The sequence below is a fragment of the Salvia splendens genome, chromosome 1, assembly GCF_004379255.2.
Source record: "Salvia splendens isolate huo1 chromosome 1, SspV2, whole genome shotgun sequence".
NCBI lineage: Eukaryota > Viridiplantae > Streptophyta > Magnoliopsida > Lamiales > Lamiaceae > Salvia > Salvia splendens.
The window spans coordinates 17,372,525-17,398,904 of record NC_056032.1 but is presented as its reverse complement, the minus strand read 5'-3'; the positions used below and the strand labels follow the sequence as shown (position 1 = coordinate 17,398,904).

Below are 26,380 nucleotides of genomic sequence, written 5' to 3'. Positions count from 1 at the left end.
TTAAAGTGGTTTCTCTCTCTTACTTTAATTTTTTTCTACTTTAACTATTTATTATTCCCTCTGTCTCATTAAAGATGTCTCACTTTTCTTTTTAGTTTGTTCTATTAAAGAGGTCACATTTCAATTTTTAAAAAAGTTATCTCTCACAATAATATAAATATTATATTTTCTCTTTTCACCTAACATACAAAATAAAACTTCCTAAAATCCTGGGCTGTCTCACAAGTGTGACATCTTTTGTGAAACGAAGGGACTATTATTTTTTCTAAACTAGTGCAGGAAATGAAAAGTCTCTATTTAGATGGAGGGGGTGGTTTATATATCATATTCCCTCCGTCCCGCACTACTCGCACTTATTTCCTTTTTGAGCGTCCCAAGTTACTTGCACTCTTTCCATTTTTAATAAAAAATTTCACCTACAGCCGTCATTTTTGACTTTCCTATACACTCATTCCTTAATCTCCGAGCCGAAAAGGAAATGAGCGAGTAGCCCGGGACGGAGGGAGTATTGTTTTACTAGAACGAGAGGAAAACAAAGATGGTGCATATAAAATGTTGATATAATTGTCTTGGATTTTATGTCATACGAGTTCATCCTTACAAACATTGCAATCATACAATAGAAATAACCAATTAAAAATTTCGAAATACCAATAATCATTATCTTCAAAGAGTTCTAAGTCAGCTGAAAATTAGAAGTTGAAAAGAGGAAAAAAATGCGTAGTTCGACTGGTTTGGAGAGAGTGGAATGGCAAAGGAGGATAATGAAATGTGGAACAAGATTGCGAAATTTAAAAGGCCATCTAGCTTTGGAGAATTCAAGTAAATTTCTATATAACTGAACGACTTGTTCAATATCTCTATATCTTCACCAAAACATATATAGCAACGCGCGAACTGCGATAATCTGGATGCCATTGGCCTTCATCAACTCGCCCAACAACGAACTCTTTACGAGCAGCTTCCAAGAAGTATTCCAGGATAGCATCTGTTTCCATTACATCAACCAAAATCACGAGAGAGTTTATCAAACCAAACCTATCACAAAAACAATAGGAACCGAGCAATACCATTGCGAAGCTCTCCAGCCAAGACGACAGTTGTTTGCTTCCCACAAAGTTCAACAAGCGTTTCCATCAGATCAACCACAGCTCCTTCGCTGTATACAACATCTGAGCCAATCACTGTCATAATTGTTTTCCAAAGTGAGCAATTTTCTTTCTATAATGATAAAAGATATCTTTCAAGAATGAGATTTTTCTCACACCTCTTTGCAGTTTGCACCATAAGTCATGTACTATCAAGATATATGGGATAGAGGGAGTAATAACCGAAATCTGGTGAAGGGTCAGTGAAATCTTTGTCAAGATCATCTCCCCATGTTAGCTCTTCCACTCTTGCAGACCCTCGCACGTCTCCATAGAGATTGGTCTCAACGTTCTTTTTCAGTAGCTTCAGTCGATCAGGCAGGTCGGTCAGAATTACATGAGCTCCCAATAAAGCAGCAATGCAGCTGAAAATTGAAACCATGGCTCAAAAAGTTTCACTAAGCTTGGCTATGTGTCAAAAAAGCGAATACAACTGATGAGAAGTTACCCGACTAATCCACAGCCGGAGCCCAACTCAACAACATTCTTCCCTTGGAGCGAAATCTTTCCAGATTTAACAGAATGTTCCAGAAACTTCCCAAGAATAATGCCACTGTCCCACATCACAGACCCAGTTACTCCAGGAGTGCCCTGCAAATGAAAATAGAAATGCTATTAAATTTCATCAATTGAAGGACTGATGAGTCCAGAATAAACATTTGGATCATTGTGTGATTATATGCCATGAGCAAACACTGAAGACTTTGTTGGCAGTTCAGTAGTTAACTGCTTCAAATATGGAGAGTCCGAAAAGGGAAAAAAAACTTACTCCCTCAGTCCCCTAAAAATAGAACCCCATTTTTCTTTTTGGTCCGTCCCCTGAAAATTGAAACTTTCTATTTTAGAAAATCTCTTTCCATCTAATGATGTGGGATACATATTCCACTAACACATTTTTCTTTCTATCTCTCTTACTTTAACAATTTTGCATTAAAACCCGTTTAAAAAGTTCTTATTTTTAGGAGACGGAGGGAGTATTAGAGCATCCACATCGGAGAGCAGGCTCCGTCCGTCCGTCCGTGCCGCTGGCAAGGACACGCTTGTCGGCCGCTGTGCTCTTGCCGCTGGCACGGACGTGCTCTTAGCTAAGAGCAAGTCTGTGCCAGCGAGCAGGGCGACGTGACACGTTTCTATTGGCAGTTGGCATTTTCTTTTTCTTTTTTTTTAAAAATAAAAAATAATACTAAAAAAATATATATTTTTTCGGATTCTAAAAAATATACAGATTTTATTACCATTTTTTTAAATTTTTTTTGAATTTTTTTTTAAAAAAATTAATCCCAAAATCATATGTAAATACATACATTCATCATCCATTTGGGCAAAATTCGGCCACGAGTAGTGGGTTTTTTTAATTTTATGAATTTAAGTATGTAATTTTCAATTTTTAGGATTTAAATTATGTAATTTTTAATTTTTAAGACTTTAATTATGTAATTTTTAATTTATAGGATTTTAATTATGTAATTTTTTTTTAATTTGTAATATAATTTCGGTTATTTTTAATGAATTTTAATTTTGTGGAAATGTTTTTTATTTAAATTGAATAATGGAATGGTGGGGCCGTTGTGCTCGTCCGTACGGAAGAGCACGGATGTGGGTATTGTGCTCTTGCCTAAGAGCAGAGAGTAAAAGTGGGGCCGGACCCACATCCGTGCTCGTTGGCAAGAGCACGGATGTGGATGCTTTTATTCTCCCCAATTTCGATATCCTTACTAGTTTCCCCAATTGTGCGATACAGTATAATGAGACAGACTCCCTCCATCCGCCACATAGAGTCTCATTTCTTGGCGGCACGAGATTTAAGAAATGTTAAGAAATATGGGTGAAATAAAGCTAGTGGAATGTGACCCACTTATATATATTATTAGTTTTAAATGAAATGTGAGTAGAATGAGTTAGTGAAATATGAGACCCTTTATCATTTAAAGTAAAAATGAACTGGGACTAAAATGAAAAAATAAGACTCCCTGGATAGACGGACTAAAATAGAAAAATGAGACTCCTATTCACGGAAAGGGAAGTATAAAGTTGATAAAATCCCCAAAAACATTTATATAAATTCAGTTGGTTGTATTAGAGATTGGGTAAGACAAAATCGAAGAGAAAAATCTATTAAAAAAAAGAAGTCGCGAATTGAGCCCTAAAACCCCGAAATGTACAATCTGAGAAACAGATTCATGAATTGAGCCCTAAAACCTGGAAATGCCCTCAAACAAAATAAAATAAAGGAGAATTGAGAGAAGATAACTTTGAGTAACAGAAAACATGAGAGGAAGAAGAAGAAGGCGAACCAGAGAAGATGGGGACTGGAGAATGGAGAGAGAATGGCCGCAAGCGTGGATTTTGAGTAGAAGAGATGATTGACTCACAAAAGCATTGTTTTTGGAGAAGATACATAATTTCTTCTTCACAATCGATTACTAATTTGACTTGGCCATTGTACAACCCCAGCTCTGCCACTACGTTCTCCTCTGCTATTCCCGCCATCGGGATTTGATGCCCCAAGAAGTACTCACTTTACTTTGTCTTGATTGATTGTCAATTCTCAGATTAATCCTTTCGTTTTTCACTATTTTCCATTTTTTTCATTTCTACTCCATTTATTCCTTAAAAATAACAAATTTTGATACAATACAGATTTATTAAAAGGAATGTTAATTTATGTACTGCTTGAATGGATAATGAAGTCCATAAAATATTAGTAGGAAATTATTAATTTTATTAAATATAAGATAAATAAAATATTTTGTAGGAGTAATATATTACTCGTATTCAAAAATTTCTAATTTAAGAATTGTACTCTCTCTGTCCTTAAAATATTGTCCACTTTTGCAATTTTGGTCCTACACGAAATGTTGTCTATTTTGTTTTTTTTTTCATTTTTGCTAAATGGTGTTCACTCTCCACTAATTCATTACACTCACATTCTATTATAAAACTAATTTATAAATATGGAACTCACATTCCACTAACATTTCTTCACATTTATAAAATTCGTGCCGAGTAAAATGTGGATAATATTTCGCGGACAGATAGAGTATAAAATTTTAAATAACAGACCAAAATAAAAATATTTACTAATTTTAAAATTACTAAATAAATAAAAACATTGTTTTTATATTCTATGGTTTAACGTTTTACACTTTTAGCATATAATTCCTGATATTAAAAATAAAAAATTTTCTCTAACTAAAAATGACACATTTGTTAAAATAAAAACGTCATTTCTACTTTTTCTCTTTGTTTAACTCATAAAATAAAACTATATAAAATCACATATTAAAAAAATAGTTGAAAAATGGAATATATTCCTTTTTTTACATGACCTCCAAACACAAATCTAATAATAGTCCAATAAACCAAATCAGCAAATCACCAATTACTATTGATAAGTTGTCATAAAAAAGACCTTGAAATTTGATCATATATTCTCCAGCTTTAAAAATCAGTTAGAAAAATTATGTGTTTTAATTATTTCGGAAAATTTGAGGTTGCTTACGTTCAATATATTATTCATAATTCAATGTTTTTAATCAACCAAACAATATAGTTTACTTTAATAATAAATTAATTCATCATCCGATCTATATACATAATTTCCCGGCTTCCATATCGTATAACATTTCACCAAAAAATTTATCATGGAATAATTAAGAACATATTCAAGCTTGCATTTACAAATAATCGACACATGCTGATAAAATTTGTAAATCAACCATCAACAAAAATTGTGCCCTTCACAAATTGAGTAGATCAATCAAGCTTGTATACATTGAGAAATAGGTATGCAGCAAATATAATCATGCTCAATAAAAGATTGGCGAATTAATTAACACGACAAAAAATGCTGAATATATCAGTACAGTGCACAAAAACCAGTAATAATTTCACTAAGCTATTCCTAAGTTTCAAATACTTATTTTTCAATCTTTAACTAAAAATAAACTTCGAATATATTGAATCACAAATTTCTTACCAAAAAGTCCGATTCCAAAAGCTATACTTGCAAACCAGTTGCAGGATATGCACTCAGATCAATATGATGTTCTAACCGGGAAGACAGTGTAGTTAGGTGGCCGACGACACAGCCTCAATGGCACTGCCCAATGGCCATGCTGCTTCGACCAGTGAATTCTGGTATTTAACTTTTTTCACTAATGTAATCTTTTGCCAGGGATCAATTCCTGCCACACGAAAGACACGATCAAATTTTGGTTGTATTCTACCTGCTTATGTATTAGAATTAACAAAAACATCGATGCAGTTACTGACCTAATCCATCCACAAGCAGAGTAACCTGATAAACAAGGTCCATGCACAAGAACGGAAGGTTTTCTGGTTTCACACGAGAATATGAAGCTTTGGCATCCTCAAGACGAGTTTGGCAAGCTTGTTTAGCTGCCTCCTCGAAATCAGATGGACAAACTGTGGCAACAGCCAAGCTTGGGTCAACAAAACCAGCCTACATATCAAAATACCAAGATTCAATGGCAAGAATGTGCTAATTGAGTCGAGCAGACATATGTAGAGGTAGTAGTATTTACCTCAGCGGCTCTGTCAAAGAAAAATGAAGCTACAAACAAATTCTTCTGGCCATCGCCTCCCCCACCATTCCAAACACCCCCAAATGTGCATTTCATATGGGTACAAGACTCGTTGACTTTTAGAGCCTTTATAGCTGCCTCCCTACATTTGCTGTGGCTGGAACCAGAGGGCAAAGCAGAAGCCTTATACTCTGTTGGGCCATATTTGTAAAAATCTAGAAAATGAATGATATATCATCATCAGGGCATTTCCTTAGCATTGAGAAAAAGAAATTCTCTCTTTCATATGTTCTTCTCAACAGATAAGAAGAATAACTGACAAATTCTTCAATAGAACTTGTTTCAATATTATGGCATTATAACCTTCGACACAGTATTATACCATCGTTACATATTTAAGTTAATGTTTCATGGCAAACTTCATAGTTCTACAGTATAGAATTGATGAAAATAGTCACCCTAACTATTCTATTGGTATTTCAAAGGTTACTCGGACTGATCTAATATGCAGGCCATTTACAATTTTTTAAAATCACATAAGGAAGTCAAGATAAGAAGCAGGCTTTTACAAACCATCATAGCCCTCCAGTATACATGGATTCCCAGAGTCTTGAGTAGTTTTTAAAATCTCAGCTCGAGCAGCCAGTAAACCATAATGTAGGTAACTGCAAGCCAGAAACATTGACTCCATCAAAAATAAAATATTATCGAGACCATTTAATACTTCCATATGTGTCTTATCATAACATCAAAAAGATACCTTTCTAATGAAAATGCATCACTATTTAAACAATAAGGCAACAAAGAAATTAAACAATAACCACCATGATTAACAGCATGCACGAAAGATGAGAGGTAAGAATAAAAGATAACATTAAGGGCTACATACCTGTGAATATAGAGATAATATTTTCTTCCCTTTAGATACATTTGTTGCACATAGGACTCCTCTCCACCAGATACCATAGGAGCTTTAGCAGCATCTGACTCTGAGATGGCATATGCCATTTGAACAGAGCCACCCCCAAGATCAACCACTCCAACAGTACTGGAGTACTCTTTGCCCAAATTTCCCAATAGATAGTTAATGGTCACCTGTAAACATGCAATAGTATATACAAGTTCTCAGAGAACAATGTTTTCAATATTGAAAGATTTAGCACATTAGATTCTCACAACCATCAATCTTACAAATGGCAGACAAAATATCCAACACTAAAATGGCGTATAACATGCATACCCATTGGTAAGCACCTTCCTGGTTCCCATCCAAAACTGTGACCCAGTCAGCCTTTGACTTAAAGGAGCTTTTTTTGTTTAAATAATCCCTCACCTATGAAAAAGATTAGAGGAGTAACTAGAACGAACTAGGAGAAAGGAAAGAAAAGGACAATTTCAGTAAGAACTTTTGGAGCATGTAGTTACTGCTTGTAAAATCCTGTCAGATGCATCACCTTCCAACTGCCTTAGACCAGCAGTAGCCTGCATGAACATGATTGGTACAATTTAATTTTAAGGGGATATAAGTTAATAAAGTGAGATATGCATGTATACTTTAGCACAAAATGTCATCCCCTACGGCCTTACCCCAACTTTAACTGGAGTGATGGACCGCAGCTCTTCAGGAACTGCTGCTTCAGCCTTTTCAAGTAAATCTGAGAGTGATCTTGCAGCAGCCTCGGAGTCCTTGGCATACGCACTCAGACCCGGTTGCAGCTACAATTGAAAGTCAATATCCAGCCTAATGTCAGGAAGAGAGAAAAAAAGCCAGTTCAAGATGCATAGGCTCTGAAAAAAGTAAAACTGTTTATTTCCACTAATATATATGATGCTTTGACTGATCAAATCTGAGGCTTTACTTGCTACTAGGTCTTGAGTTTAGCCATAAACTCTGCAATACTAGTGTATTTTGGTAGAAGTCTAGATCAACATTCTTCTCCACATCCATGTCCCATAAATTCTCAAAACTGAAATATCTACTTCACCTTTATTTGTTGTTTTTCAAGGTGTTGGATATGTGTACCTAAACAGAAACAAGAGGTACCCAGTACCCACCTTAAAAGATACTTCTCATTTATTCAAAAAGAAAAGGCAGATCAGAGGCACAGCCATCTCCCATATACTCCCTCCGTCCCACAATAATTGTCCCTCTTATTGTGGGCACGGGTTTTAAGAAATACTCCATAAAGAAAAGTTGGTTGGAAAAGTTAGTGGAATGTGGGACCTACTTACCATTTATGGTAAAAATGAAGTGTGACAATTATTGTGGGACGGACCGAAATGGAAAAGAGTAACAATTATTGTGGGACGGAGGGAGTAATTAACTTCTCCTACAATGAAACTCAAGGTTAAAATACAAATCAAGGTTGAGGCTCAAGATAAAGAATCCAGGATGCCATATCTTAACATAGGGTTCCTTCAGGGAATTATCACAAGTCTTTGCTAATCCTTTCATTCATCTCGCCTGTTCCATATCGTAATCTCCCCCGTCACTGTAATGTACCACCATCTAAAGAAAAACCTAAGCATTTTCTCTCCAGGAGAAGAGGCATCCATACATGACTGCGGCATTCTTCCACTAAACCCGTTTTCAGTCAAAGTCACATTAACCAATTATTCAACCCTAGATGCAAAAACTGAACAGAATACAGTTATAATAGGACTATAGAGATAACCTGCTCAAACAGCTCAAGTTCTTCACCCATAGGAACAAGATCTAGCTGCTTGTTAAAGCAGAAGACGTGCACCCGACTACCAGAGCTTCCAGCATCAAAGATGACCGCATATTTCTTAGACATGAAGTTGGGAGCGAACTTTCTAGATATAGAATCGGGAGACGAACTCGAGGGCATGAGAAATAGCACGAATGAGATCAGCAGGAGAGGGACAAAAACCAATAGCATCGCACCACGCCATCTCTGGAGCTTGTCAGAAAAGGACTCGTGCTGCCTGTTTCTTTTCAAAACCTTCTCCATCTGAACTTGCTGCTGCGCATCCAAAAGCTCAGCAGCCGACGGCGATCGAAATCGAATCTGGCCGTTCACCCCACCAGACTTCAACGTCTGAGTGTCCTGCACCGACTCCAGCTCTTCCTCCTCGTCGCCTTTCCCTTCAAATCAGATACTCAATTGGTAGAGCTAAGAAAGCAGAAAGCAGAATTAAACAGAGATTCATTCTTCAAAAAGTTTTAAAGCCATAAAGTGTAGATTTCTGCTTACAAAATGATTTAGCTCCTTCCATCCACAACTCTACCCAATCCACGCGGATCCGTCTGGATACAAACATTCAAGCTAGATATGAATAATCACGATCGTATTGACCAAATCACACAAAATTAACAAAACAACAAAGTGAAAAAATCGATTTCATATTGCAAAATCACTCCGCCCACAATAGAGTTCGTGATCTAACAGGATCTGACCTCACTTCTTCCAATTACATAAATCCAATTGTTCCTCGACCAAATCGATCATTTGCATCAAGTAAATTAAAGTAAAGATGAACAACTCAATAGATGGAAATTGAAAGCACCATATCTGAAGAGATAAGTGACCTGAAATTAATTCGACGGAAGCAGTGGAGAGAGGATCTCTCTCTCTCTAGAACAACAACAGAGGAGAAGATTGAACGGTACTCCTCTGTGAAGAGTTAGTTTTGGAGAGGGTGCATGAACAATGGAGAGTTGAAGAAGACGCAAAGTGAGAGATGGAAAATGCCCAAATTATTTAATTAACAGCTACACAAATAGAAACGCGTTTCACTAGATATTTTTTTACAATTAACACGCTTCTTCATTTGTACCAAGAGAGTATAGTTGAAACTTGAAATCATGAAACATATTAGGCCATCAGCAACACTGTCGCACCACCGGCGCGGTCTTGTCCCAGCGGGATGAGCTATCCGTGTGACATCGTTGCAAGTGGCTCGTCGCGTGAAGGGTCTTGGGGAAGGGGGAGTTGGCGAGCTAGCGCGCCACACCCTCATGGTACGTTGGCATTTGGTGGCGACAACGTCGTAATATGACCATTCCATAATTTTCTTAATTCAGAAAATTCAAAAATAAAACAAAATTAAAAATCCCACTTCGATCAAATATTATCGTTTTTACCCATTTTTTATCCTCAATTCATTTAAAATCATCGATAAATTCTCACTTCATCATACTCTCTTTTCTACATTATTCTCTCCCTTACTTTACTTTTTCTCCACTTTAACTATTTATTATGATTTTTTCAAAACGAGTGCAAAAAAGAAGTGACTCGGCTATGAGGGAACGGAGTTAGTATCATTTTCCTATCATACCAAGAAATGATAAATTTGAATTGTGATGCAACTAAAGATTATAACATAAATGCAAAAGATTAATTGCATCAGTTAAAATTGTCTGTATGGATAATAATACATGGTGTCGAATCACTCTCAAGAATGCATGGACATGTGTGAAAAATAAAATCAAGCGATACAAAAACTCAAAGTGTCTAAATCTCATTTATTAAAGTGCCCAAAATCTACCACTAAAACTAACAATAAATTTTATATATATGCAATCCTAGTACTAATTGGACACAAAACATAAACTCAATCCTTAGGCCTTGTTTGTCACTTGGATTAGGATTACTTAAATCATGTTAAATTATTTAATTTTAGATGATTAAATTATCATTAGTCAATATTTGGTACTCCCTCCGTCCCTACTAAGTTGATATAAAACTTTTGGGCACAGAGATTAATAAATTGTGTTAGAAAGTAGGAGAGAAGAATAAAGTAGGAAATATAAAAATAGTAAATTAGGTAATGAAATAAAGTAAGGGTGATTGGGTATTTTGTTTTTATGTTAAAGAAGAAAATGACTCAACTTAGTTGGGACATCCCAAAAAGTAATACGACTCAACTTAGTTGGGACGAATAAAGTATATTAGATTAGTTATGCAAATAATTAAATTTCTTGTTTGGTATATTAAGTTATATTTATATACTCCATCCATCCCATATAAATGGGTTGATTGAGGATGACACGGTGTGTAATTAGTGAAGTAAGCGAAAAAGTAGTTGAAATAATACAATGGATGGTGGGGTCCACAAATGATAAAGCAAAAAAAGAGAAAAAAGTTTCCATAGACGGATATGGACTATTTCTATGGGACGGACGAAAAAAGAAATTCGGTCTATTTTTATGGATTGATGGATTATAAATCATGGATGAACAATATTATCCCAATAAAAAAATTATTAATTTCCAAATTATAAACATATAAAGGTTAGTTTCATAGAATATTACTTAGTAGATCCACGACAAATAGTCTTATCTTTTCATTTTTTTACCCACCAAAATTAGTCACATACTAAAAATGATAAGTTACTTACAATTTATTATTCACTTTTACCTTAATCTCTCGTATTTATTGTTACTTACAATTTATTATTCACTTTTACCTTAATCTCTTGTATTTATTTTTTACTTTTTCTCTATTGTTTTACGTTATCCACTTTATAACTTTCTTTTTATAGCTTTGGTGAATGAATCACAGTATTAAACATTAATATTTGTATCATGGGTAGGGGTTTGGAGACATAATGTCTCCGTGACTAATTTACTCTAATATCGTATTAAATGGCTATACATCTAATAAAGGAAAATTTATATTAAGATTGCATGAAACGTTAAAATAGTCAATGCTAATTGAGTATCAAACAATAATCTACATTATTTTCGTTTCATCCAATTGTATGTAAATCAAATATCAAAATTATTTTAACGCTACACACTGGCGGAGCCAGCATAGAACATGGGTTACATACCCCCAAGTTATTGTGTATATAGTATAGTATTGATATTAGGATTACAAAAGTCATTGGTCGTGTAGTGGTTGGCGTGTTACTTTCTCTAAGTAGAGACCTGAGTTCGATACCTCCTTAGGGCATCCACAGTGGGGCGCCCTAAAACCCGCCCTATGCACTGTCACGTCAGCATTTTATCCTCATGTTCTTCCACCTGCAGTGTTTTGTTAATTAATTTAAATGTTTTCAAATATATAAATGCAAACTACTTAAAAAACACAACGGATCAACCCTGGAGGTATTCGGCTCTAGTCGTATCAGTACACTTCATAAGGGCGTTGTGCGCATCCAACAACGTTCGCGCCATCGAGGCCGTTGCCAAATCCGAGTAGGCAATTGTCGCCGGGGTCGGGGGTGGCGAGGAGGATGTCGCATTCCCCTTGTTCTTGGCAGCCTTGACGCCTATGGGACGTCGCCGGGAGGACATCGGTGTGCCGGAACTCTCTTTCTCCATGCACGTCCGGTTGAGGTCCACCGGACGAGTTCCGCTTTCGCTGGTCGTGTAACCACCAGTGTCGGTGGTCTTCGTCCTCTTTGTTGCACCGGTGTGCAGAATCCCGCCTTGGAACTTCTACTTGTCCCTCAAGAGCGCCCAGATGCTGAAATGCTTGAAGTCGCCGTACATGTACTGGTACGACAACAGCGCTCTATCGCGCACGTCACTCAAGCTCTCGCCGCTTCCCTGATCCCTCGAGCAATTCTTGTACTCCGCCGCGAACATGTTGACTTGCTTCTTCACCTGATCCCAGTGCTCGGCGGCTTCGCCTCATTGTAGCGCTCGGCGATACGCTCCTAGTACGCGAGCTGCTTTTGGTTGTTCGCGAATATTGGGTTCTCCTATATATCCACCCAACACCTCACCAAGACGAGGGTTTCATCCGGCTGGTAGTTCGTACGGCCGGGGGCGTACTCTTCATTCGTTGCCGGAGGTGGCAACTTGTACGCGCGGTGCTTGGTCCGCTTCTTTCTGGCGGGGGCTGCAGCGGCGGAGGGGGCGGCGGCAGGGCGAGTTTGAGACGGCTCCATGTCAGAGAGACCGTACGAATCCGTACTTAAGTCGTGGTCGTACTGCGTGTTGTCGTCGAACGACCGATATTCGCCAGGTTGTGTACCCGGCCACTGTGCGCCATCTCCAAATATCGGACTACCACAACAAAATTTTCGAATTAAAAAAAAAACCTAAAACGCGTTGCATTGTCTGCGCCATCGTCCGCGTCGCCCACAGTGGGCGGACGATGGCGCGGACGATGCCCTATCGTCCGCGCTTCGTCCGCGGACTAAGCTTAGGGCGCGGACGACACATCGTCCGTCGTCCGCCCCATTGTGGATGCTCTTAGCTCACTTGTTTTTTCCATTTGTAGTTTATAATTCTATGTTCCTTGTTTTGTATACTTATTTACTTTTTCTCTTTTCCTCAGCGGTTTTCCATTTATAGTTTATAATTATATGTTCCCTTTTCTATATTGTATACTAATTATCTTAACTTTGAATATTAAGTTTTTTATGTTCGTTCTTTTTAATATTTTGTGGTATTTTATATATACATGTATATAATTTATTTTACCTTGTTTATATTTTAAAATATTATTTTTTTATATATTGTATGTTTATTTAATATCTGATTTGTACCCCCAATTTAAAATGTCTGGGTCCGCCATTGACGCTACATGCAACTTTAAATCAATTTTAAATATCAGAATTATGGGTCGTCTTCTACTGAGTTTATCACCTTAATCCCAAATTGAGACTGAATATGGACCCTTTGATCCAAAAATCAAAGGCTGAGATTGAATAAAAAAATCAATAAATTGTAGACAAAATATCAACAAAAGGGTAATATCATCATTATGTTATCATATGATAATTTTCGTGTGTGTTTTTTTATATCAACATAGTGTATTACAAATATCAACAATATGATATAAGAATATCGACACAAGTGCAAGAAAATATCAACACAATTTTATTGATATTTTACCTACATTATATTGAGATTTTGCATACACTATATTGAGATTATCTTTGCATTTGTTGATAAAATCTTTTATCAACATGTACGAAAATTGAAATATAATTTATCAAATTTCATCACCCGAACATCGTCGGAACATATGCAATTGAGATATCGTTGGAATCCTTATAAAATTATCTTTAATTTGATATATTTTTTTGCGAAAAAATAATTTAAATCGAGAGAGTTACGTAAATATAAAGTTTTAAGATGATTTTGATGTAAGAGAATTGACATTAATACTCTTTAAGTTTATTTAATAATTTTTTTAATTTAAAATATAATTCATGTGGCATTATTTCAACAACTAGATCGTCTAATCTAATGGTTATGATTTGATCTTAATTTGTGATTGCTAATTAGTTAGCAAATGATCACTCCCCTCAGAATTAATATCAGTTATTATTTGTATATGATATACATCAAATTTCAGATTATTTCATGATGTAGTAAATTAAATTAAGAACACTAAATTTTATAAAAAAATATTAAATATGTAACTCTAAAATATTAAATAGATAAATTAAGAAAATGTAGTGGTAATATTTATTTTTTATGCGGGTTCCACTGTAAAAGAAATTAAGAATTGGTATTTATATTTTGAAAAGTATAGAATTAAAATAAAATTTATAAAATTTTTAAAATTAAAATTTTAAACCCAATTGATATAATGATATTCATATAGTATCATAAATAATTAAAATTAAAATTATGAAATTCTTAATAGTCATAAACATAAACACAATAAGTATTAATATAACATCTACTATCAAAATTTAATTTGTTGCATGTTATAGTAGAGTGAGCTAAGAACTCTATTATTTACAAAGATAGAGAAAAATTATTAACAATATAGCTTTATAATATTAAACAAACGAGTTAAATATGTGTGATTACTTTTTGATCTAGGTTTACGTTCCAAAAATTAATAGATAAAATAGGAGAGAGAAATAGAATTGTGCACGGATTAAAATAAACGTGACCACCAGAGGAAATATTAAATTTTATAAAAGATTATTAAAGCATTTAATATTTTAAATTGTCTGTTTTACTATTATATTTTTTCATTTTTAACAAAAAATTGATATTTATAAACATTTTCTTAGCCTTTTTATTATTTATTTTCAGCAAATTTTAAAAAAGAATTGAAGGAATATGCGAAAAAATTTAGAACTTAAAAAGTATGGTCAAATAAAATAGGGTAAATTGCTTCAAAAATCGCCAACTTTGCACAAAGTTTGGTATTTCCCGTAAACTTTAAAAGTTGCATGAAATATCATGAACTTTACATTCGGGTGCCGATTTCCCGTGTCGGGTATTCCGGCCATCCGGGTGCTGACGTGTAAATTTATGCTGAAGTGGCGGATGATTAGGATGCTGATTATGCATTAAATTAATTTTTCTTTCTTTTTAAACGACGTCGTTTTATTGTTCTGCCGGAGATTTTGCCATGTCATTCCTCCGACGACCCACGTAGGATTAATTTTTGCCGGAAATGTACCGGGTCGGGTCTTACGGGAAATTTGCAACACCCGATAAAGTTCATGATATTTCATGCAACTTTTAAAGTTTACGGGAAATACCAAACTTTGTGCAAAGTTGGCGATTTTTGAAGCAATTTACCCAATAAAATATTGTAGGTCACATTTACTTCTATATATATTTTCCATAATCAAGTTAACTTTGTCAAGATCTTAATTACTACCTCCGATATATAAATACAAGGGTAACAAAGTATATATACAAAATATAAACCGATATATAAATACAAGGGTAACAAAGTATATATACAAAATATAAATTTAATTAAAAATAAAATATGAACTGAAATGACTATTTGAAACCCATCATAGTAATGCCATAATGTCAAAAAATCATTTTCCTTGTATCATACTGAATTACTTACTTACTAAACTTTTATAAAATTATTAAAAAACTTATTTATATTAAGATTTAAATTTTTTTTCTCCTGTACATCGGTTCTTAAGCTGCTTTATTATTAAATTAGATATGTAAATTTATGAAATTTAAGTACTAGGTCATGTTCCTGTAATACTCCAATTCTCAACTAAGATTAATCTTACACTAATAGATTTTAAAATAAATGCATAAGATTAAATTTCACAGATTTTAATAAATAGTAGATAAAATATCAACAAAAAGGTAAGATAGTCACTGTTGATTTTCGTAGGAGAATAAATAAGAATCTATTTAGTTTGATTGATTGATTCACATCTAAACATACTATTTCAAATTGTAAACTTGGAATCATGTTCAAACAAGCATATAAACACAAATTGTACTGAATATATGCAATTAAGTACGACATACCGTAAGAATTCAAGAGTTGAATTCGGTCACCTTCTTCAATTCAAACTCTACCATGAATCTTCTAATCTGTTCCCTTTAACTTGAATTTGACCTTTTGTGGGCAAAGCTTGTCAAATCCTCAAAAGCTAGAGAAGAATTGAAGACAAAAATCTCTACAGAAATTTCAATCTCTCTCAGATTGCAGAGAACAAAATTTTGCGAATTAATTATATTTGTCTTCTCTTCTTCTCTCTTTTATATTAAGTTAATTATTTTGGGCCGGACTTGGGATCTGTGGAGGACTGGATTGAGCCACAGTTCAGGCTTTTACTAATTAAATTAAAAGTGATTTAATTCAAGCCCAAGCTTAAATATTATTATCATCCACAATAGATATAATATTGATTGCCCGTCCAAACCGAAATTACGAGTATTCCGGGACTTCCTCTTTAGTTAAATCATTTCCCGTGTTTAAGATCTAAATATCCATTAATTAATATCAAGTCTGCTATCTGCCTTTTATTAATTAATTTCTTTTTCCAAGAGTGGTCTAGTTCAAAAACATTATTTATTATTCATGGAATAAATTTCAACTGGTCAGTTTTCTGAATAATAAAATCTTTTTCTAAACACCTCTTGGGGATATTATCAGACTGGCCTCTCCCAGCACACGATTCATTGCAATAACAATACTAGCACCACTTAGACATTAATGATCACTACCCAATCTATCAGGATTCTTGGGCAACGAAATACCCTCACCTTTTGATAGGTCAAAGTAATTTTCAATTAATATCATATGCTCAATGTTATGTCAACGATGATTAAGAAATGACAATCACCGAGACCCCATCTTTCAGTAAATAGCCAAGAAAGACTTATCTCACTGTTTGATCCTTTCAGTGCTATACCACACCGACGTCGTTCATTTCCTTAGGCAAGGAAACTTTCGGACTGACTTCGCAACCTTTCACGATAGGTAGTCAAAGCATATCTAGATTGTGAAACAATTTTCCTTCTGCAAGAACCGACAAGTTTCCTACTGTGAACGCCGCTCACAACTCGTCTACTATGCAGAAGACTTAGACTCATTTTGCTTAAACTATGTATTTAAATAGAAAACACATTTCAACATCTCAAAAATACATAAGCAAAACACATTGTAACAAAATATTCATTCTCATTAAATGGTAAAAATGGATAAAAGAGTTATTACATATACAAGCATTCGAAAGATGCTTCTAGTATACTAAACTCTAACAATCTCCCACTTATACTCAAAACAGCTCGAGTATACCAAAACTGCAAAATCCTCCCACTTATACTGCCTGAAAGTGGGTCTAGGTCAATCGAACACCTAATCCTTTCACGTGACGTTCAAACGTCCTGCTTGAAAGTGCCTTTGTGTAAAGATCTGCCATATTGTTTTCTGATGCGATCTTGACCACTTCAATGTCTCCTCTCCGCACTATATCACAAATAATGTGATATTTCCTTTCTATGTGTTTGCTTGCCTTGTGGGCACGTGGTTCCCTTGAATTTGCCACAGTATCGGAGGTATCACAATAATGCTCTTGGGCATACTCGGAATCACATTCAAATCAATAAGAAAGTTTCTGAACTATATGTTGGGTTACAAACCTATCCCATATCGGATGAGTGAGGGAAGTTGGAAGGTGTATATAATTCCTGTCCAACCCCAATTAGTTTGAGGCCTTTTGGGAGTAACCCAAAAACAAATCCGTGCGGGCTTGACCCAAAGCGGACAATATCAAACTAATGTTGCAGTCGACGATCCTAACAAGTGGTATCAGAGCCCAGGTGGCTATGGGTTGTGCCTGGATGAGCCCCGGTTAGGGTCGTGCCCTGAAGGACTCGGGTTAGAGTCGGGTCCAGGATGACCCAGGGGCCAGGGTTGGAACGACCTATGTTTGTGTCGACTGCGTTCCCGATGTGGTCTCGGTTTGAGGGGAGGTTTGTTGGGTTACAAACCTATCACACATCGGATGAGTGAAGGAAGTAGTTGGAAGGTGTATATAATTCCTGTCCAACCCCAATTAGTTTGAGACCTTTTAGGAGTGACCCAAAAACAAATCCGTGCGGGCTTGACCCAAAGCGGACAATATCAAACTAATGTTGCAGTCGACGATCCTAACACTATACTGCTTCTTTTGCGGCTTCTGATGCTGCCATATATTCAGCTTCCATGGTAGAGTCCGCGATGCATTTCTACTTCACACTCTTTCAAATTACGGCCCCACCTCCTAAAGTAAACACATATCCCGAGGTTGATTTCCTCGAATCCCAATTAACCTAAAAGTCTGAATCGGTGTAACCCAAAGGATACATCTCAGATAAAGTAGGAAATGAAAAATGTAGAAAGATGAAGACATAATAAAGTAAAAGAGAGTAAAGTAAGTGAGGAGAAATGTGTTGACTTTTTACTAAAATGTGAAATGACTCTTGTACTATGAAACGTACCAAAATAACAAAATGACTCAACTACTATGGAACCGAGAGAGTATAAGAATTGACATTAATACTTATTTACTAATTAGTTAAATTTAAAATATAATCCAATTGGTATTATTTCAACCATTAGATCTCCTTATCTAATGACTAAGAATTAGTCTTAGTTTGGAATTCTTAATTAGTTAGCAATTGATCATAATTCCTCATCATTATCTTCTTAGAAGAAAATTAATTAAAGAATGTATATTGGCCTGAAAAACGAGATAAAATATTTTAAGATAGAAAGAAAAAATCAAGTTGAGGGGTCGTCATGTATAATGCAAATTAACACTCTTCGTGCCAGAGATTCTGCGGCTTATAAATGGAGAGGGGATAATTATATATGATATGATAAACTTTTGATAGTATGTGTAGTGTATAATTGTTCATATTTTATTTTATTTTATTTCTATATTATTTGTAGTTACCAAATATATGAATGAAATCAATCGCGGAATACCAATTTAATTTCCTTTGTATTCCTTTACTTATCCAGCACAAGAAATGGAATGGAATGCCACTATTCCATTCTCATCTTCATTCTATCGTACCAAAAAGCCCCCTATATATTAAACTAACGAGCTAAAACAAAAGTTATTGTTGCTTACAATGCATACAAGTTGTTATAATTGATTAAACTTATATAGCACACAACTAAGGACAATATGGTTTTATAGAATATTATGATACCATTATTTTAAATTTTTTAATACATTAGTCGTAGTTAAAAACACGATTCGGGTACTTAAAAACAAATTTCTATCAATTTGGCTTTTAAAATTATCAATTTGGTTTTTATGATTTTACTTTTTAACAGAAACCAAATCATATAAATCACAATTAGTTTATTTTCATTCAACGTTAAAAACTTGAAGAGCCGCACACCTCAAGCCAATCACAAAGTCTAATTTTATGAACGATCCATTTGGATACCATAAAATTTGAATTGTGTTAAAATTTAAATTCAAGAAAATTGTATTCTAATTTCAAAATTCTTGTGTGCAAAGTGTGTTGTTGTATGTTGATATGTGCAGAATGTTTGCATGAAAAGCATCAAAATTTTACAGCTATATGAAATCGCAACATTTATTTTCCCATTGAAGAATTGAGAAAATTTGGAATTAGAATTAAATTTCAAATATAAACATTTTTGTGCTGCCCAAATAATTGATTTGGATCCATATCGACACTAATTTCATGGCACTAAACCGACTTAAATGTAACTGTAAGTTAAAATTTAACAAATCTAAGCGAATAAAGGATGATTTTTAATCCATATGCCGGAGTAAGAACGTCTGAAATAGTGCAAAGAAAAAGCTCACCATAAATATTCTCAAACCCTATCAAAACAGTCTCTAAATCAAATATTAAGAAAAAGCTCAAGCAAAATGCAGCACGTTGCAGCTCAAAGGTCCTGCACGTTCAGACCTAAAAATACAGTAAAACGAAAACATTTAAGTTAGGCATTAGTAAGATGATAACCATATGTGTTTGACAGTTGCACAATTTCATCCAATCTTAAAATCTAAATGGGTGCTACTATCATGGTTTTTGATAGGATGTAATGTGTAACAAATTTCTGCTACACAAACAGTAAGAGCAATGCAGGAGAGTTCTACCTGGTGGAAGGGATTGCTTCAACTTGTCAGCCTTCTCGAGGTCAAAGACACAGAGGGTGTAGAGGTATTTCGAGCACCTGACCTTGAACTTGACAACATCTTTACTCTTCTTGATCTTCACTGACTGAGCATCCTTTCTCCTGGCTGTGAGCAGGAAGTCCTTTATCTCGTGAATCTGCTTCGGCTGTTAATAACAAGACAACCCACCAAAGCCATTAAAATCCAAGGTACTCAAAAATATTGAATGAATAGGCACATCCACAGAGACATATACACCACAAAAAATGCTTGTAGAACAAAACTTAAAAACTAGGGGTTGTTCAATTTGCAAGATTGTATCTCGAGTTTAAATATGCAATGTGTTTGATTCATGAGATTGAATCAATGGATAATCATGTCATAATTAGTCATAGCACAACACTCAGAACTAAAATAATCTCACAATTATATCTTGGTTATCTTGATAGTACTATTTTATCAAGGAAACTGACCACCACCAAGTATATTAGCAAGGCTAGATCAGCTGTATTACATCTGAGAAATTTCAAGGCAAAAATAAGTGCGACAATTAGGATGAAGCATTGAAACTGACAAATATGGATCACTACCACAGAAAATGGATCGGATGTGCATCAATTTTAGGGTTGCATCCACATTTTCTATTCAAAACACAGCTGAACTACCTTCATTCCTTTTCGTTTCACCACAATCAGAAATTTTAAACTGATAGCTAATAAAAAACACCAATCTCTTGTTCGTTGCAACAGAATCAAGATCTTTCGCACAAATTAAGCTTATTACACTTGACTCAAGCTCAAATCACATCGTTGACTACACTAGCAAGACCAAAACTGATTTCACTTTATCACATTCATTTTCTGAAACCTGTATATCTAAGTTTCTCACAGAAACGGCAGTTGCAAAACAAATTAAAAAAAATACATGGAAAAATAGAGAAAACACGAACAGATTTCGGCTAAACACGTAAAATTCATGAAGGTAGGTTGGATTGAAAGGAGAGTACCATTTTCGGCAGGGTAGGTCGAATGCAGGCGAAGAAGAATGAGCAGCCTCCAAACCCTAGCTTCACTGACCATTGATCTGTTCTACGCTTATATATACCACAGAATCTGAAGAAATGAAACCTTAATGGGCCTTAATTTCAAGAAGGCCCAATTTATAAACTGATGGTGGTTAAGTGGGAATTAGTTTAAGTCATAACATTATTTATAGAAAATATATTTGGATAATTAGGTCTCAAAATAAATGGGCATAGTTTATTTAGGAAAAATAAGACATATATTTAGTTTGATTGAATGATTTTTGGACCTAATAAAAGTAAAAGCGGTAATTTTTGGTAAAAAATATAGTGATTACACAATATTATCAGTGAAGAGGCGAAAATAACAATGAAAATTACATACACAAACATTACTACAAAATCAAATAAACGCATAAACTCCAAAAATAACCACCTCCAGCTATGGCATCTCAAGTTTCGACGTCGTTTCACTTCATCAATACAACGTCTTTCGTGTCGGGTCCGAGAGAGTGACTAGTGTCTCCAACCCTTCGCGTATCCATCAATCGCATACGGCTCCAAAAATCCTATAAACTGCGAACTCAATTGCTTTAGTTGGTCAACTGAACGACTTCATCGCTACAAATTCGAATCTCATCAATGCCTTCAGATTCTAGCAAGAAAAAAATATACCTTACTTCCATCTACAGACCACCGTGCACCATAACCCCTGTCGTTCCCGATCTCAAAGACGGTCCCATGTGGTCGAACAATATGCATGTTCATCCAGCTACACTCAGCCACCAGGAGACTGATGATCTCCCCAGCATGCCTATTCTTCTCTTCGTCTGCAGTCGTAAGCCCAGAATGAAGAACTATTAAGGTTCAAAACGACGTGTAATTTATAATTTCATCGCCACATTCTCAAAGGGAACTGACCGCTTCCATGTAACAGGCCCCAGTATCCTTCGCTGCTTCGGTTGACATGCTTTGCTAGAGCTCTGGCACTGTTTGTGAGGATTGAACCTTTAACCTCAAACCACAAAAAGACAGAATACGTAACCAACCCTTAACTACCAAAGGCGAGAAGAAATTCTAGGCTACAATCATACATCGGGATTATGTGGTGACACAAATGTGGAGAGCAGGGTTGATGGCGCAGGAGGGAGTAACTCTGGATTTGATCCCACGGTCTCTACGAATCCCAGAAGTTTCTGCACTCCACCACAGCCCAGACCCTGCCAAAATGCATGATGCAGTAAAGGCATATCGACTTCTTGAAAATCAGTAATTCCATGTATAGAATGCTTACTGAGAGTATGGAGGCAGCGATAACACGAAGCTGAGAGGTTGATACTTGAACACATATGGCAAGAACGCCATTCGATCTTTCCTTTTCTTCTGAGTAGAAATTTCTATAGATTTGGACACCTGAAAGAATCTTTATCAGCAATAGCATAAATAGTAGTTATTCAGTGAAGCTGCTACCTTCTTCGATGCTTGACACGCCCGGTAGGATATTTTCCAGATTTTCTACTTCCAGCATCTCACGGAATGAAGAATATTGCCGGACGTCCTGAAAAGGCTCAACCTTTAGTAAAGGATAATTCTTTCAATAAAGAAAATGTACGGAATTCCCAGCACCTGAACTTGAAGTGTTAACCACTTGTTGACGAGAAGTAGTGTCCAGCTCGGATTCTGCTCAAGACACGAGACACTTCATGAGATTTAACAGAAAGCTGCTAGAAAGAAACAAAACTTAATGTAGAACTTCATAATTGACACTTTTCTTCGGTATAATTGTCACGTTTCTCTAGGATAAATGTCACATACATGGAACGACACAGGACTAGAGTGTGCTATACCTCTTGTAGTCACCAACTGCACATCTTCCTTCAATTGTTTTTACACCATCTGCATACGAGGCAAAACTCTTTCAAAAAGTGAAAAGATCATAGAAACAAATCGAACAGAGAGTAAAATACAAGAGATGAATACCACTGAGCAGAGAGAAGAAAGGCTCCTGAACATGAAGATCAAAGTTTACTTCCCTGATCAGCTACAGAAACTCAATGTTAGCACTGAAAAAAAAAGTTTCTCTGCACCATCGGAAAAGAAGTAACGTAATGAACGTGATCTGAGTCTTACACTAAGTAAAGCAAAACCCTTTTCTGCAACAATCTTATTCCATTCTTCATCTTTCTTCCTACGGTTCGGTTCTTCATGAGCTGGTATAAGTTCTTGATATGTGCATAAGACTCCAGAAGTTATGGACTGATATAGAGACAATGCTAGTCGCTTGTATAAAGGATAAGATGGAACTCCTCCGGAAACATCTGAAGGATAGTAAAGAACTAAGACAAAAAAACAAGTCCAATATGCATTTTAGTCTATCTTTACCATATCACTTCACCAATTTCATCAATAATGTCATTGTACCCAAAATCAAATTTTCTCAAATATTACTTTCACTTGAAAATATCCTGGAAAAGCCTGTCCTTCAAAATATCTAAGAGTTCAAGTCCCTCTGTCTCAATCAGGAAAGTCATTTGTATGCAAACTAAAACTGCTAATGTACATCTATATATCTAGAATAACAAGAAAACAAGCTCAAGAATTTGACACAATACAAAATGTGCTTGTATAAACAGCAAATCACATATTGATCAATATTTAGAAATTAGAATGGCTAATTGGCTCAAAGCATTCAAATTTTGAGCCATTTTTGCTTTTACTCTTAAAACTTGTACAAATTACACCAACTTTAGTCCTTTTTAGGTTTGCATATGAACTACTATAAAAGTTGTCCAAAAATACACATGCTTTACTCTTTTCTAGATTTTCTCACAAATCCCAAATAAACTGACATGGAATATATACGTCCCAAAATAAAAAACTTGGCCTATTTTGGATTTGAATTGAACAAACAAACACTCACACACACTTATAAGAGTATATAACAGAGCACAGGCTTTGCCAATAACAGAAACAGAGATGGGCATGAAAAGAAAACAACTGCTTATGCGAAGAGTACAACGGTATACGGAATTCGAAAAAAAGATTGTAAATTTAAGAAGAGGGCAGCAAAATACCGGCGTCAGAGTAAAGGGGGTTTGATGGGTCGTCTCTGAGGAGGTAGGCGCAGTATTCATTGGAGAGGCCGGTTTGAATCTTGCCTTGTATGGAGGAAATGAGTGTGAATTTCAGTAGCTCTTCTATGCAGTCTCTCAGCTCCACCGGCGGGACACCCGGAGACGGCGGTGGATGTTCGTGTTCCTCCTCCATATCTATGCCAGCTGTCAATTAAGCCCAGTCCCCTGAATAGCTCGTACCTTTATTTTTGAGACAAGTCCAAAATTGATAGATACGTCATCGTCCCACGAAAATATGAATTTGAGCATGAGTTTTAATGCATAATTAATAAGAGAGAAAAAAAGAAAAAATAATTAAAATAATGAATTTTAATACATTAATAAAATAAGAGAAATAAAAAAAGAAAAAATAATTAAAATAATATTAGTAAAGTGAATATTGTTGTGAGGCACATTGTCTTACTCCATCTTAATGTATGTGCAATAATTTATTCATTCTTGCAACAAAGGTTGAAACCCCAACCCCAAAGTACGCAGTGACCCGCTAAAGGGGAGGGTCGTAAACCCACTGTCCTGTTAGAAGTCCACATTTGTGCCTAAGAGATGTTGGAACTACACGACAATTGGAAATCGATTCTTGCCCATTCTTACAACTCTGCCCCTCCGAAACTAACTGCACTGCCCCTGCGAGCAACTTATTCATGTACATAGTGGATGTGTATGCAGTACAAGAACATGTTTTTCGATGTCATATGCATATGCATGTATTATATTGCATAATATTAGAATTAAGAACGAAAGGGAGATGAAACCCCTAATTGGAAAGACGTAGACACGATCGGTGCCTCAAGCTCCTCAATTGCAAGCAAAAATTCATCTCGAGATGCACTCACAACATTTTGATATAACCGAAGGCGATGCGAGTCGATCATTGACGAATTATAGGCACACTTCGGTATCCCCGATGAATAATTATGTTTTTTCATTCAATTATATAATCTTTTATTTTAATTATGTGAATTTTAAATTTTAAGAAAAATTCATTATTTAAATACGAATTTAAATATTATTCTCTTCATCCATGAAAAATAGTTTCATTTAGAAAAATCAAAAAGTATCTCTTTCATTCTTTTCCTACTTTTTGTCATCTCTCTCATACTTTATCCACGATTTCTCCTCATCTATCTTAATTTTCCCACTTTTTCTCCTCTTCCCTCATACAGGCAGCTAAGGAAAACCTTAACATATTTTTGTAGTCTTATCACTACAAAAAAAGTTCAATTACCTCAGTGATTACCGATTGAAATTAGTGTTACCTACTAATACAATGAATTACCGACGGAATTTTCCATATCCAAAAAAGTTACCGACGGGTGATGTGTAATTTTCGAGTTAAAAAATCAAGTGCAAGATCACACAAGTTTAATAAAAATAACTCTAATATTACAACGATACTGCAAGAATACAGCGTCGAATGTAGTACTTCGAGTGTCGAACCACAGGGAGGCGTTTGATTATTTAACAAGAATTGACACGATTAATAAACTAAATTTAAGAACTAAAGTACGAAAATGGAGAAACTCAAGAGATAAAAAACATTGCTCCCAACAACATTCGGATGAATCACTATAGTATTGATTCTATATTTAAGTTCATAAGCAATTGAGAACGATGATCAATTTTACACTCTAAAAGTACTGAACATACTTAAAGAATTATAGTACTAGTACTAGCTGAACACATAGCCAAAAGTACCTACTCATTAGACTATCATTCCCGCGGAAGCGCAGTAAATACTAGACTAACTTCTCAAGCCGACAAGTATTATGGTTAGCTGAACACTTAACACATAAACATCTTCTCATCAAACTAAACTCCTACGGATGCATAGTAAGTATTAATTCAACTTTGAAGACTTTTTACATCAATATTCACTTGTACATTTATCTCTGAACAAGATAAAATTAACAAGTTTTTCATCTAAGTTTTCATCAAATTTCCAAGTTAAAGAGACGTTGGAAAGAGGCAATTAATATATTACATTTGATGCATCAAAACATAGCATAAATAAAATCCGAACCATAGACGAAAACCAAAGCAAATGATTAAATATAGAATCTCTACAAACAATTCATTCTACTAGTGTTAGGAGCAATGAAGAAAAGCTAGCCACACATGCTAAAGAAGAAAAACCGTAAGACAAATGGTGTTCTCCGATAACCAGCGGTAGTCCGTCTCGGAGATGATGAAGATTGGATCCCGGATCCTCCTCACTTCTTCTTC

General features: G+C 35.3%; 3 protein-coding genes across 11 annotated transcripts; all 3 read right to left on the bottom strand.

The window, feature by feature from the left end:
* Positions 1 to 774: 774 nt before the first annotated feature.
* LOC121810397 (protein N-lysine methyltransferase METTL21A-like) lies at positions 775 to 3,565 on the bottom strand (the record flags this gene model as incomplete). The annotated part of the gene is made up of 5 exons (XM_042211190.1): positions 775 to 988; positions 1,071 to 1,184; positions 1,332 to 1,513; positions 1,597 to 1,739; positions 3,443 to 3,565. Coding segments are annotated over 5 exons (690 nt in total), but the record flags the coding sequence as incomplete, so codon positions are not given.
* A 1,383-nt stretch (positions 3,566 to 4,948) lies between these two features.
* On the bottom strand, positions 4,949 to 9,393 carry LOC121744475 (apyrase 2-like). 4 transcript variants are annotated; one of them, XM_042138022.1, is made up of 11 exons: positions 9,249 to 9,393; positions 8,914 to 8,966; positions 8,371 to 8,804; positions 7,283 to 7,411; positions 7,121 to 7,177; positions 6,936 to 7,028; positions 6,585 to 6,790; positions 6,269 to 6,360; positions 5,696 to 5,910; positions 5,424 to 5,613; positions 4,949 to 5,335 (listed from the first exon to the last, which is right to left on the bottom strand). In XM_042138022.1, exons 2-11 carry the CDS (start codon positions 8,933 to 8,935, stop codon positions 5,220 to 5,222), a joined length of 1,554 nt encoding a protein of 517 aa, XP_041993956.1. In that variant the 5' UTR covers positions 8,936 to 8,966; positions 9,249 to 9,393; the 3' UTR covers positions 4,949 to 5,219. The 4 variants fall into 4 exon arrangements, with proteins under 4 accessions (XP_041993956.1, XP_041993968.1, XP_041993974.1 ...); XM_042138034.1 differs by having other exon boundaries at positions 8,371 to 8,832; positions 9,249 to 9,392; XM_042138040.1 differs by lacking the exon at positions 9,249 to 9,393 and adding an exon at positions 9,117 to 9,135 and having other exon boundaries at positions 8,371 to 8,832.
* Positions 9,394 to 21,317: 11,924 nt separating this feature from the next.
* LOC121744447 lies at positions 21,318 to 24,308 on the bottom strand. 6 transcript variants are annotated; one of them, XM_042137995.1, is made up of 11 exons: positions 24,098 to 24,308; positions 23,154 to 23,359; positions 23,004 to 23,064; positions 22,871 to 22,919; positions 22,650 to 22,703; positions 22,494 to 22,581; positions 22,318 to 22,436; positions 22,118 to 22,243; positions 21,945 to 22,038; positions 21,699 to 21,853; positions 21,318 to 21,599 (listed from the first exon to the last, which is right to left on the bottom strand). In XM_042137995.1, the coding sequence occupies exons 6-11, from the start codon at positions 22,549 to 22,551 to the stop codon at positions 21,540 to 21,542; spliced, it is 612 nt and encodes a 203-aa protein (XP_041993929.1). In that variant the 5' UTR covers positions 22,552 to 22,581; positions 22,650 to 22,703; positions 22,871 to 22,919; positions 23,004 to 23,064; positions 23,154 to 23,359; positions 24,098 to 24,308; the 3' UTR covers positions 21,318 to 21,539. The 6 variants fall into 6 exon arrangements, 4 of the variants coding, with proteins under 4 accessions (XP_041993929.1, XP_041993922.1, XP_041993937.1 ...); XM_042137988.1 differs by having other exon boundaries at positions 23,154 to 23,341; XM_042138003.1 differs by having other exon boundaries at positions 23,004 to 23,056; positions 23,154 to 23,341.
* Positions 24,309 to 26,380: the final 2,072 nt, after the last annotated feature.